At 40.5% G+C, this 13,893-nt stretch overlaps 1 protein-coding gene across 21 annotated transcripts in view; it reads right to left on the bottom strand.

Moving 5' to 3' along the window:
* STAU2 (staufen double-stranded RNA binding protein 2) overlaps positions 1-13,893 on the bottom strand; it is a 224,954-nt gene that overhangs the window by 153,530 nt on the left and 57,531 nt on the right. For all 21 annotated transcript variants that reach the window (XR_012157166.1, XM_073330822.1, XM_073330823.1 and 18 more), the window contains 2 exons: positions 12,945-13,104; positions 3,984-4,091 (listed from right to left, as the gene is read on the bottom strand). Coding sequence is in view for 20 of the 21 variants with exons in the window: in XM_073330822.1 (XP_073186923.1) it covers positions 3,984-4,091; positions 12,945-13,104 (268 nt within the window). In the remaining variant the exon portion in view is untranslated. The remainder of the gene's footprint in view (positions 1-3,983; positions 4,092-12,944; positions 13,105-13,893) is intronic.

Raw genomic sequence — 13,893 nt, 5'->3', positions numbered from 1 at the left:
CTGTAGGAACCAGAGAGCCTGAGGCCCAGACTGGAGACCAGTTACCCACAGCCAGTCAACAGAAGTCAGAGTCCCAACAAGCTACCTATGCCAAGAAGCTTGGAGACCCCAACCACAAACGGACCCCAGCTTCAGGACTCAGGGGAGGAAGTGGCCTGGGGAGTGGAGAGAGTGGTACCTCGCACCCGAGGAAGGTCAGCGTCTTGCAGTAGGAATCCCGCTGACAGGATGGTGACCATGCTCACGACTGACAGGGCCCTGTCTCGGGACCCAGGAGAGAGGGAGGAGCTGGGTCCCCCTACTCTCCCCCGCCACCATCAACCCTTAGGTGGGGGCCCACTTGTCTGACTCTGGCCCCTAGGCCACACAGCCCTGACCCTAAGGGCAGCTGTACTGACTCTGGCCACTAGGCTGCATGGCCCTGACCAGGAAGGCAGCTGAAATGACTCTGGCCCCTTGGCCGCACAGCCCTGAACTCAAGGGCCACAGTACTGAGGCTGGCCACTAGGCCTCACTGCCCTGAACCCAAGGGCTGCCCTTTTGAATCTGACCATTGTGCCTTATCATGATAAGGCCTGAAACAGTTGGGTGGACAGTAACCGTGGTGTCAGCACACCCATCGTCCGCTTCAACAGGAGACAGGGTGGGGATACACTGCCACACCCTGACACATAATATTTTCCACCCAAACAATGCATGGTTCTCCCTTCAAAATTTGCCAACTGCAACATTAAATTATAATCCTGTCTTTAAAGAGTGGAAAAAAACCAGAACACACACACAGAACATAAATGCATAAACCTCCATGAAATAATGAAGGCAAAAGGCTGAGATTTCTCTATACTGCCCAGCAGGAAGCAATAGGCAAAACCCTTGCTCTGCAGCAACAGCTCATAGGGCAGGGGTAGTCAATCGGTGGACTATGGACCAAATCCAGACCGCCAGATGCTTTTGAACAGACCCTGAAATCTTTTCATTTACTTATTATCATTATTGTTTTTCTTATTATTTTTTTCTCTGGAGTCTGGACCTTGACCAAGAAATTTGGTCCTTGACAAAAAATAATTGACTACCCTTGTCATAGGGTGACTGACGACCGTACTCATCTTTAAAACCTGCTCCGTAACAGACCCACACAAGTGCTAAAATAGCTACAAGTTGCTGCAGTGGGGGGATGCTATTATCCGTCTGGCCTCTAAACAGCCCCGGAAAGCACATACCAGCTACTGGGCTAGAGTAAAATTGTTATGCTATAGAATATTGATACTTTAAGGCATTTTTAAAAATCAATTCTTTAATACACAGAAACTGCTTTACATGGCTTCTGGAAGTTCTTGGAGAACAAATACTAGCTTTACTTTATCAGGCAGAGTAAGTGAGATTATGTGATTGTGTAATTCCCCATTAGCCAAACTGCCAGGACCAAATTCTGCTCTGTTCCACCCATACAGCCACACTGACATCATAGGGCAGAACCTGGCCCCTAAGTTACATTACAAACTCTCCCCATTCTCCAAATATTATGCAATTCTGGAAAACTGTTCACATGAAACGTTAAATATCTTTAACCATTTGCTCATCTATGTAACAGAGCACAGCTTTAATATTTACTAAAGCTTTGTCAGATGAAGAAATTGCTGAGCATTCTACAGCTATCGTATGATAAAGATAATGAAAGCTTTAATGCATGACTGGAATAATACAAAATATTCTTGAGAACAATCTCATTAGAAACACCAGATCCTGTAGATTATCACAAATTGGTTAGTCATTTTACTGAAATATAAGATATCTTTTTAAAACAATACACAGGTTAAGCTTCAATTCTACCTAAGAATGTCAACAACATTTACATTTAATGACACTAAACAACACACACAGAAAAATTGTTATGTTTTTGAGAGATTAAAAAAAAATTATATTGGGAAGTTTTTGAAATCAGAGGGAATTAATTATATGTTGTTCCCTCTTGGTAGGCGGGCAAGAAATTATCCTTTTATAATTTATGGAAACATCATTAATAGTAATAACATTCTTCAGAATATTCTCATGCAAATGGCACAGTAGAGAGTTTCCCTGTATCAGACATTCCCATCTTCGCGTCTTCTTACTTGACACCACTTATGGCTGCAACAACCTCCTGATTAACACCTCCAAAGCACCGTCACTCTTTACCTTCAAAAATCTTCCAAACGCCCAACTACTGTGTGACTCATTACCCATCTCCCTATATGTATCTCTGCATATACAAATCAGTATATGCAGTACAAATGCATATACTGATTTGTACTGATTTGACGTACTGATTTGTCCGTCACAGGGTAAATGGCCCCTATGTTTGAAGTTGGAGCCAGCACCCCTGTGCCACAGCTGGTGCTCCCATTTGGCCAATTAAGAGGGAGATGCAGCACCTAGGTGCTATAAAGGATCAGGGAGAGACCCAGTGAGAAGGACTCCCAGAGAGTCAGAGCAAACTGTTTCAGTCAGGAAGGGCAGGCGAGATCAGAGAACTGGAGGAGTCCCAGAAGAAAGCTGAAGGTAGTTTCTGGGACAAGGCAGGAGAACAGCACAAGCAGTTTGCTGGTTGGCATTCCTGAGAGAGGGCTGAAGACAGGAGGAGCAGCAGAGGGAGTTGCCTGCTGACCCTAAGCCCGAGAGCTGGAACGGAGGGCCAGAAAGGGCTGAAGACAGGAGGAGCAGCAGAGTAGCTTACCCACTGACATCTCCAGGGCCAGAGAGCCAGAACCGTGAGAGTGCCAGGGGGAGTGAAGGATACTCCCAGCAGAGAGGCTGTGGGCACTCCCACTGAGAAGAATGAGACTGTTGGAAGGGCTGAGGTGGCTGTCCTGGAACAAGGACAGGAGAGGACTGAAAGTCTGGGCATGGTTGAATTCACCAGTATGCGGGGCACTGAGGAATGAGAGGTCTTAAGTTTTAATGACGGCTTGCACTGGGGTGAGAATTGGACTACATATTTGGGACTCCTCTTGTAGACTATGGTGCTGTAATAAACCAGTCCCAAGGAGGGGTAATATTGAAATAAGAAAGCCAGAAGTGATATTAGGCCACCTGGGAGGGAAAACTGAAGCAGGTGTACCTGTCATGCCATGACCTACCACAGGAGGGTGTTCCAGGCAGGCTGCCCTATGAAACCCTACAATGTAGTAGCATGTGGCTGTGGAGTATAAACCCTTCTGCGGCAAGGAACCTGTTATTTGTTTGGCACCATTACTGTAAAGCAGCTTGTACCCTTATAGCACTAGATAAATAATACAACCATTAACTATATAAGCAATTGTAGTCTAGGTGACTAGTTATGTGAGTAAAGTTATGCATGTGCTGAAGTACTGACAGGATTAAGGCCTAAATAAGGAACATTAAGAGAGAGTCTGGCCCATAGATAAAATGGGATTTGAGGAGGAGAAAGATGTGGAGACTGAAGCAGAGATACGAAAAAAAGAAGTGAGGGCATTACCAATAACTCTTTGAGAAGGGGACATGTGTTAAGTGTCCTTATGGGAGCTTTCATGGTGTCTCAATGTCTTGCAGCACCTCCCAGGATTAGGAGAGAAGGTCTAGGTTGCCTCTCTCTCGGAGTGTGTGGTTTGTTTTTTTGGGGGTTTTTTTTCCTGTGTTGAATGTGGCTATCAATTCCAATTTACACCCCATGATGGCAAAGGATAAACAAAGAGTCACTCTACCATCCATTAAAGACTGAAGGACAATGGACCTATCAGCGTCTACATGTTTGGCCCACATTTATTTGACAGAGCAGCCAATTTAATAATATAAAATGACACCTTAGACTCGGATTAATTTTCAATTTCTTTTCTTATTTAGAATTTGCATGCATTTATTTGTAATGAATTCTCTCACCCAGCCCTTTTGCTTTTAGTTGTTGCTTATTACATTTTTATAAACACTCGGAAGACAGCAGAACAGCTCAATATATAAACTGGTCTACTCACATATATAACACATACCTCAAAACTGACAGGCATGTTGCGCTTCAAGGCAATTTCAAACACTATGCTGATCTCAGATTTGTTTGCATCTTTTTCTTCTTCTGTTTCCTTTCCTGCCTCTCCATTCTGCATCATATAAAACAAGGTAAGCATATTAAAATACTTGCTTTCAAGGAGCAGAAATACAATTTCCCCTTTATTCCTCAATGTCTAGAATATATTTCCACCAAAACAATATTGTTGTGAATTGCAATATTTCATAATTTGTTTAACTTTAAAGAGATTGAAATAATTACCAATAAATATTAAAAGTATAAAATTACAGACAGAGTTACTATGGGTAGTGATCGATCTATCGGGGATCGATCTAGCGCATCTCGTCTAGACGTGATAAATCAATCCCCAAATCGATGCCTGTACTCCACCTCAGCAGGAGGAGTAAGCAGAGTCGACGGTCAACTTGCTGCTGTGAGGAAGGCCAGGTAAGTCAAACTAAGATGCTTCATCTTCAGCTAAGTGTAGCCCAGGCCTTAGTGGTTTGTTAAAATGTCACATTTATGAAATAACTTAGTCTCTACTCCTTCCAGAGTGAAACTTCTTTTGATGTTCACCTATTAATTACAGTCACTTGTCTGAACAGCCATTACATTTTTTCGCCCTGCAAGTGTTCCTGACTCCCTATAAGTCACATCGTATAACACATTACCCGCCATCCACTTACCTGTAAAATCAACACAAAACGTAGCCATGCCTTATATTAAAGGAACATTTATACATGGTTATAAAGGATAAATAAATAAGCAAGCAAGCAATTTTTACAGACTTTTAAGCTGATTAGAAACACGGTTTATAACAGTCTATAACACACACTATTCATGTCCATAACAAAACTGTTACAGTTCCAGGGCAGCCTGTGTCTTTGACCTCTCTCTCTTCCCATGGACATCCCTTCCAAGGACCAGCCCACATCTGTATTTCTCTCAAGGTGGAGTTCTGTGATTTATCCCCACTCTCTGACTGGGCCACTAGGTTACAGTACCCATCTACCAACCATATCCTCAGCAGGGCCTGCTGAGTTTTAGCCCCTGCTTAGATTTTCACTCCAGGAGCTCATCACCAGCATGAAAATGCAGTGACAGAGAACAGTTTCTTCCAAACCAAGCATTATTTAATTACCCTTAGGATCATAACAACAAAATAAAACAAAAGGCCTAACATATTATCCTATCTATACCTTAGCCTTTCCTTGCAAGTTCAGAAGGCTCCATTTGTCCCAGGCATTCCCCCATATTGGGTTTGTTGAGGCACGCTGCATCTCTGTAGCTTCTGCCCCTCAGCTCTGTCCGCCAGTCAGTGTTCTCCTGTCTCCACAGAGACTCAGCTTTTAAAAGTGCTTTCCCACCTGAAAAGCCCCTGAGGTTTGTTTCAGACAAGGATCTTTCCCCATTTTGTGGGTTCTGTTTCTATATCAGTTGAGGTAAACTTTCAAAGATTAACACCTACATTGTCTGTTTGGAATTAGAAATTAGGGCTGTCCAGAGTCACTGAGTTTGGCTTCTCCAGACCAAAGCTAACTAAAGGCTTATTTAAACAGTGCTTTAATCCATACCAGAAGGGTGTACATTTTAATTCACAATAGCATATCTTGCACTAACTGGCCCATGTGGACCCTGCTGGTGCACAGATTATATATAAATTTAACTACTACTATTATATATATATATATATATATATATATATATATATATATATATATATATATATATATATAAAAATACAGATAATACCCACATTCTTCACAATAACTATAAATTATATTAATAACCTTTTATAAACTATTTATACATTTAAACTTATGCATAAGAAACAAACTACTAAAATGTACAGGAAGGGAAAGCCTTTATTTATCTCAGCAAATGGTCACAAAAGTCTACAAACAGGGTCCAAACACTCAGCTAGCTTTCCAATTTAAGCTTTGACCCTGAAAATGCTCTTCAATATTTTTAGCAATGGTCTGGAAGAAAACACAAAATCATTGCTGCTAAAGTTTACAGGTGATACAAATATTTAGAGAAAGGGTAAATAATGTCCAGGACAGGTCAGTTCTAGAGAGAGATCTGGATCATGTGGTAAGGGGAACTCACTTGAACATCATGTATGTTAGTACAGCTAAATACAAGGTCACACACCTGGAACCAAGAATGCAGGTCACACTTATAGGATGGCAGACTGTATTTTGGAAAGCAGTGACTTAGAAAAGGACTTAGGGGGTCATGGAGGATAATGAACTAAACAGGAACTTGCAGCAGGTTGCAGAGGCTAAGAAAACAAATGAATTCCTGGGATATATAATAGGGGAATACTGAATAGAAGTAGGGAGGTGTTGTTACCACTGAAGACTGCATTAGCAAGACCACTACTGGAATGCTGTGTCTAGTTCTGGGGGCCACACTTTAAAATAGACATTGACAAAAAGGGTTCAGAAAAGAGCTACAAGCATGATCCGTGGTTTGGAAAACCTGATTTACAGTGAGAGAAGCCTAATCAATTTGTCTTAACAAAGAGAAGGTTATAAGGTGAGTTAACCACAGTCTGGAACCACCTACATGGGGGGAAGATTTCTGATAGCAGGGAGCTCTTCAAATCTAGCAGTCAAAGGCATAATGAGATCTAATGGATGGAAGCTAAAGCTAAACAAATTCAGACTAGAAATAAAGTGTAATTTATTTTTTACAATGAGGTTACTTAACCACTGGAACAATTTACCTTGGGTGTGATAAAATCTTTTAAATCATGGTTGGATGTCTTTCTAAAAGCTTTGCTCAAGCTCAGACAGAAGTTTTGGGACTGATGCAGGAATTCCTAGGTAAAATTCTATGGCCTGTGCTCTGTAGGTAATAAAGGTCCCTTCTTCCCCTTAAAATCTCTGAGTTTATGAATATTCTTGCAGGGAGTGCAAATGTAAGCACAGGCTTGGCAAAGGCACAAGTAACATTATGGATTAGGCACTGTCCTCAGCCCTGAGCAGCAGTAAGTCTCAAGCTTCTTCCACATCTTCTTGAATGTAAGGAAGCCAAAGTGCATAAGGGGAAGGTCATGTAGAAATTACGAGAGTTTCTAAAGATTTATGGATTTAAATGTAACCCTCATCATAAGTCTGAAACTCTCAGCTATGCATTCGCTTCTTAGGCCTCACTTCTGCTAGTTGGCAGGGGTAATTTGGCAGCCACAAAGTAGTTCTTTCATTAGTGCAGGTTCAGATTCCTATACACTTCCTGTCGTGCTCACTGCTGTTCACCTTGTGCTTTCTCCACACTTTGCACAACGTAGTACCAAGTCCACAAAATTTATTTTCAGTGCTTTAACATGTCTAAAAGATTTTGTGTGCCTCACATTAAGTTAAAAAAAGAAACCTCATAATTTGAAAGAAATATTGAGACATCTGCATTAAACAGACACCTGCTTATGAAGGCCAAAGGATGAACAGTACCTATTTATGTATTATTTACTGTGCTCTATACTGTACTGAACATAGAGGAATTCATGGTTTCCATCTCAAGGATTTTATAGTCTATGTTAGGCCTACATCACAGTTCAGATGCACAAACACCAGATGGAACTGAGTCATTGGTTTGTATTTGTCACAATTTAGGACAACTGCACCTGTATTTCCCCTCAGTGGTCCAGCAAGGGCACCATTCCCAGGCTTCCAGCTTTCCAGCCGTCATCTCTCTTGTGTGGACAGGCTCATCCCTCTTCCTTTTGACCAGGATATTTCCAGGCTGCACAGTTCCCCGTCTTCACTGCGTATTTCCCAGCACAGACAGGTTGTCCAAGGTCAACCTGCTTGCTTTCTCTTTAGAGACAGCTGACAGGCGTAATTGCTACAGTTATAGGGTACCACACTGTGACGTTGCACTGTATAATGCTTTATAGAAATATGCTTATGAGTGTAAATATGACATAACTGGAATATGTTTTATGCTAGATATGCCATGTGATGTATCTTTGCAAAGGTTATGTTCTACAGAATGTATTCATCCTATTCAGATGCAAATATCACTTTTATATCTGAAGTTATGAGTGTTGGGTCTATGCTTGTAGTTAAAGCATTTGCTGTAGGAAGCACATAAGGCAGATTTGGTCAACATAGTGTGAAGGGGTTATTCAAGTAATTGGGAGTACTTAGCTAACAATGGAACTTAGGAGATGCCAATCCATATCTAAGCTTTCCTGGGAACGTTCAAACTAACATGTAAACAATGGAGTCCCGGCCTACAAAAAGCTGAATCATTCATAGACATGTGACTTGCCCAGGTGACTGCAAAACTCCATCTTGTGGAGGGGATTTAACACAGGAGAAGAGAGGGGTTTCCACCCACAAGAGAGACTATATAAGCATCTGGAAACCCCTCCATTTTGTGTTCAGCTGGCTCAGAAGATAGCCTCTCCACCTCAAAGAGATGCCTGAAAGAAACTGGAACAAAGGACAGTAACTACAGGAGTGTGAGTGATTGCTGGACCCAGACGAGGAGGAAGTCTAGTCTGTAAAAGAAGCTTACTGGAACATCTCTGAGGGTGAGATTTACCTGCATTTAGTTCTTTACTGTATGAGGCTTAGACTTGCGTGTTTTATTTTATTTTGCTTGGTAACTTACTTTGTTCTGTCTGTTATTACTTGAAACTACTTAAATCCTACTTTTTATATTCAGTAAAATCACTTTTTACTTATTATTTAACCCAGAGCAAGTAATTAATTCCTGGGGGAGCAAACAGCTGTGCATCTCTCTTTATCAATGTTATAGAGGGTGAACAGTTTATGGGTTTACCCTGTATAAGCTTTATACAGAGTAAAACGGATTTATTTGGGGTTTGGATCCCATTGGGAACTGGGTATCTGGGTGTTGGAGACAGGAGCACTTCTTAAGCTGTTTTCAGTTAAGCCTGCAGCTTTCGGGGGACATGGTTCGGACCTGGGCCTATGTTTGTAGCAGGCTAGTGTGTCTGGCTCACAAAGGCAAGGTACTGAAGTCCCAAGCTGTCAGGGAAAACAGACTCAGAGGAGTCTCAGCACATCAAGTCAGTCCCAAGGGGGTTTCTGTGACCCAACCCGTCACACACACATCACTTCCCCTGCAAGTCTACTTTATTCTTAAGGTAAAAAGCACTACAGAAAAAACATATCTAAAACAATAAAATGACCTACATGTATGTTAATAAGCTTACCAGGGTTCACCCCATCCCTAACATGGATTCTGGCAGAAACAGAACCTTTAGATCCCCACTCAAGGGGGAATTCCTTGTGGTTACCAATTCATCACAGCTGAGCTTCAGCTCTGAACAAGCACCCAGTCCTTCCAACTCTACTCTAGGGACTGGGGCCCTCTTGTGGACCAGGGGTTCTGTCAGTTTGCTGGATCAGAAAGATGACTCTGAGCCAATGTAAAATCAGGCTATTTATCCAAAACCCCTTTCTTTGTCTATTAGTTCAGACTGGATTCTCCATATGCATATCTCTTCAGTGGGGTGGCTTCAAAGGGTTGAATACATAGGAAGTTCATTAGCATCCCCCCTCCCTACTAGAGAAGGTACATTCAATGCCACAGTAACATATACCCAGTTGTATTTTTAATACAACATATCCCAAAGGTATTAATTTAACCTTATTGAATTAAGGTTGAGTCAATAAAGTTTATCTTAATTCCATAACGTTTGTACAGGATATTATACAGGACATTGTCTGTTTGTCAGAGTATTTAATTTGCGATGCCCACTACCACTCTACTTGTAGGTAGATCATACTGTGAGGATGATGCAAGAAGTCTCCAGGTATATAAATTACACCAAACCTAAGAAGTATCACTGTTAGTTGTGAAGGGAGATGTTTTATCACTCACATGGCTGCAGAAATTCAGCTCTCAGATGGAAAAGAAACATAATGGCAGAGGAAAATAATTTTTGCTTATAATAAAACAAGTTAAAATGAGCAAAAATTCATTTTAGAACTTGAGGTCCTTGTACAAGCCCTTCCAGATGCTACTTATGCAGCTGACAGATTTGTCTTCACATTATGAAATAACATTCCCATTTTCGTTCTTGAGCACAGCTCCTTCAGCACAACTGCACAGGACTCCCAATGGTCAAGTTCTATCTATCTGAGTAAGTTTATGGTGCCCATTTCCATAGTATCTGATCACCACAGTCTTTAATGTATTATCCTCCCAACACCCCATATGAGCTAAAGAAGTACCATTTAGCCTCATTTAAAGATGGGGTATTGATGTACAGAGAGGCTAAGTGATGTACCAGAAGTCCACAGGAAGTCTGTGGCAGAGAAGGGACCTGACTCCAGGTCTCCCAAGTCCTAGGCTAGTGCCCTAACCATTAGACCACCCTTTCTCTCTTAGATTTTAGATACTTCACTAATGGACACTCAGTTTCATTTTACATCAAAGTTCCCTGAACTCTCGTGGGGAAAAAGTTATTTTTTTCCAAACCTCTTGACTGCTGAAGATAGTTGGGGTATATATTCAATCAATCCAAGGCCTGGCCTCCCTGTTCATTGCGCTGCAAAAGTAAAATGCAGGTTCAAATCTATGTAGCTGTACCTCTAACTACCTGATTTGTGCTCACAGGTCTATTGTGAGTTCAAACTGCATCCCCAAAAGGGAAGCTGCCCTTCTGAAAATGCATTCCTTCCTGTCTAACTGGAGAGTTGGAGAACTTTAAATGTCTGCTTTGTGGTAAGAAAATGATGAGGTTTCCCTTACTAAGTTAGATCTGGAAAGACACAGAACAATGTGGACAGCCCAACAGAAGTTGCAGTTAAGAATCTCAGATTTGTACAACCACAGCTTATCCTTTGGAAGCCTGGATATCCTGAGGGACCTGATAAAATGATGCTGTTATATTCTTGTGACTGGGACATACAGTTTAATCTGAGATCCTATTGCTTTTGTTGGGTAAATAAATAACTTTTCCAGTTTCACATACATAGACTATGAAGAAATGAGCATCTAAACAGAACTACCCATATAATTTATTTCCCACAACTACTAATTAGTATATATACTTGGATGATAGCAGTTTACTTTGTGGGACATCAGAAACTAAATGATGTTAACAAATATAATCGCTGGCAAGTGAAGAATAAGCAACATTTTCCTGTCCTCATTAATGGACATCTTGAATTCAAGGACCCTTCCTGAAAAAATATAATACTAAAAAACAAACACAGTATAGAACTAAAAAGTATGTCTCTCTAGTCAAACTTCACAGCTTGGGTTTTTTAAGACCGCATCCAGGCCTTCGGAAAACATAACTGAAGTGATATTTTCCTACGATCTTTTAAATTCTCTTAAATTCTCTTTTTTAAAGACTCCTAACCAATCCTCTTGAACGACTTGAAGTAAATAATATTCTTCCTGATCCAGAAAAGGAATGATGGCATAACTAACGAGGGTTAGTAAAATTTTCTCTCACCCACAATGATGACTATTAAGGTATAGTTTGGGAAGAGAAAGAGGAATAAAAGTTGCATAATTGTTCTTTTTAATAAACAGAATTATTTCACATTTAAATGGTAGCTTAAAACAAAAAAAACTCCAGGTATTTTTAGTTATTTTTTTTAGATTATTGCTCTGCACAGGATCTCAATAGGTATTGTCCAAAAGGGAGTGCACTGAGGGCATTTTAGTGTCTTCCAAGTATGTGTGTTCTGGCTCAAGTCACTTGGTAAGTTAGTTGTTATAAACCTTTTCATTTGCAAAGCTACCTGTGAGACAGTTCTAATTATTTATTTTGCTTAAATATTTTTTTAAAATGTGTTGGAATATTTTCATTTCTAAAGCAACGCAAATACTGATCCTTACAAATGCAACACTGAAGAAAGCTAATGAACCATGCAGGGACTAACAGGCTGAAAGCCTAAAACCATCTGACAGCTGTTCGATAGCCTATTTAAAGTGAGTCGGTGATCTCAGTGAGGTTCCTCATGCACAAACATTCACTTCAAAAATACACATCACCATTTGGCTTTTATTCTGAAAAATATCAGAATACATTATTAACTTCTTGGGACAGGGACCAGTCTTTTTCATAGTCTGTAGAACACATTCATGGCACTATGTACATTTATTAATAATAATTCATTCTCAGAGGTCATGGATTAAATAGGTATTTGATGCACTTTTGGGGATGACCACAAAGCTTTCTATTTTGCTTCTTAACAACTCTTGACAATCTTTCCATTTTACCTTAGAAGAATTATACGTTGTCACAACTTAAGTCTATTCAATAGTTTGTTCCTTACCACTTCCTTCAGCAATAGGCACGTGGAGCTAGATAAACTGACTTTTGACAATAATCACCTGCTTTCTAAATTGATCAGCTGCTACCACATTTACTATGGTTATTAGGAAAAACAACCAGCTATTGAATTCAATACTATGAAAATTGAAAACTGAAAAATAAGCTGTGAGAGTAAGCTTAATAGAACCATGTTACCAGAGTCCATTTCCCAGAAGTTTGTGGATTCTAGGGAAACCAAGCCCACAATTGAATCCACCCACTAGCTATCTCTCTCTCTCCAAACACCAATGACTACACTTATTCCCCTTCTCCTCTCAGCTTCTAGACTTTAAAACTTTATTAGTGTTTCATCATAGGTATAACAAGAACCTTCCTATTCTCATCACTTGCTTTTTAACCTGTTATTTTAAAACAGTTTTCATTCAGATTGAAATTACATCCTGTTTCTAGTATTTTTTAAAAAAAGTAAAATATGTTCTGTGCATGTAAACACTTCTGTGAGAGAGAGAGAGAGAGAGAGAGAGAGAGAATGAGAATGAGAATGAGAATTCTGGAAAAAATCCACTAAGCTGTGTTTTTCCACAACCTTTTAATGACATAAGCATCCAAATGTGGGATTTGAGTACCAAAGTTTGACAACGAGGCTCAGTAAGTTTTTAAATCACAAACCTGAGGTAATTTTTCTGGGATAGGTTCATTCTGGAGAGCTTGAAGAGCCTTCATCGCAGCATTGTGTCTAGCAGCTTGACGAGTCTTTCCTTCACCAAAAAACTCACTGTTACCAACAGTCAATTGGACATAAAAAATCTTAGGCACTGGGCAGTGATACCTATGAAGTAATAAAGAACAAGTTCATTCCTTGTTATGGGTTAAAACACGCAATACAATTTATGAAAATAGCATGTGATTTTTATTTACAGTACAGTAATAACTAAAATGGACAATACACGTTTTTGGTCACAGTAAAGGATATATGAGAAAATATATTATGCATTTCTCAGCCAGCCCACCAACAATCCTGTTTGCAATTCAAACAAGTATTATCTATAACTTTAACTAAATACTTAAATGGACCTGTGACAAGGTGTACTGTCCCCTTAAGGCAGGTCACATGCCCCATACTGCCCTGTTTCCGGCTTCAGCCCAGAGAAATGCTGGGAGCAGTAGTAGTCTGGGCTGATGAGAGTTGGAGACTCCAGTGCAAGGTGTGGTGGGCTACATAAAAGTAGCTCCCTTCCTTCACAAAGGTAGAGATATGGAAGGAGCAGAATAATTGGGTGTATCCAATAGGGGCCCTGGAAGGTGCATGGGTAGCTGCAGGTATTGGAGAAGTTATAGAGAGAGCTGGAAGGCTGGAAAAGAAAACTTGGGAAGGGACCATTGACACTGAGTCTGCTTGGTACGGAGATCACAGAGAAGGTGAAGAAATCTAAGAAGTGAAGGAACAGGTCATAGGTAAGGAGGCATGAAGAGGTTGGGATTTGGACAGGGAACCTCTTTTTGGAGCTCAAGATCAGAGTTTCTTGCAGAGGGTGGGAAGAACCTCTACTCCATTACCGTAGTATCTGAGTGCTTCCCATGTACTAAAGCTAGAAATAATAAGCACTCTCTCTTTCTT

Source organism: Lepidochelys kempii, chromosome 2, assembly GCF_965140265.1.
Source record: "Lepidochelys kempii isolate rLepKem1 chromosome 2, rLepKem1.hap2, whole genome shotgun sequence".
Taxonomy (NCBI): Eukaryota; Metazoa; Chordata; order Testudines; family Cheloniidae; genus Lepidochelys; species Lepidochelys kempii.
The sequence above is the reverse complement of the archived record's forward strand: the minus strand, read 5'-3'. Positions and strand labels throughout refer to the sequence as shown.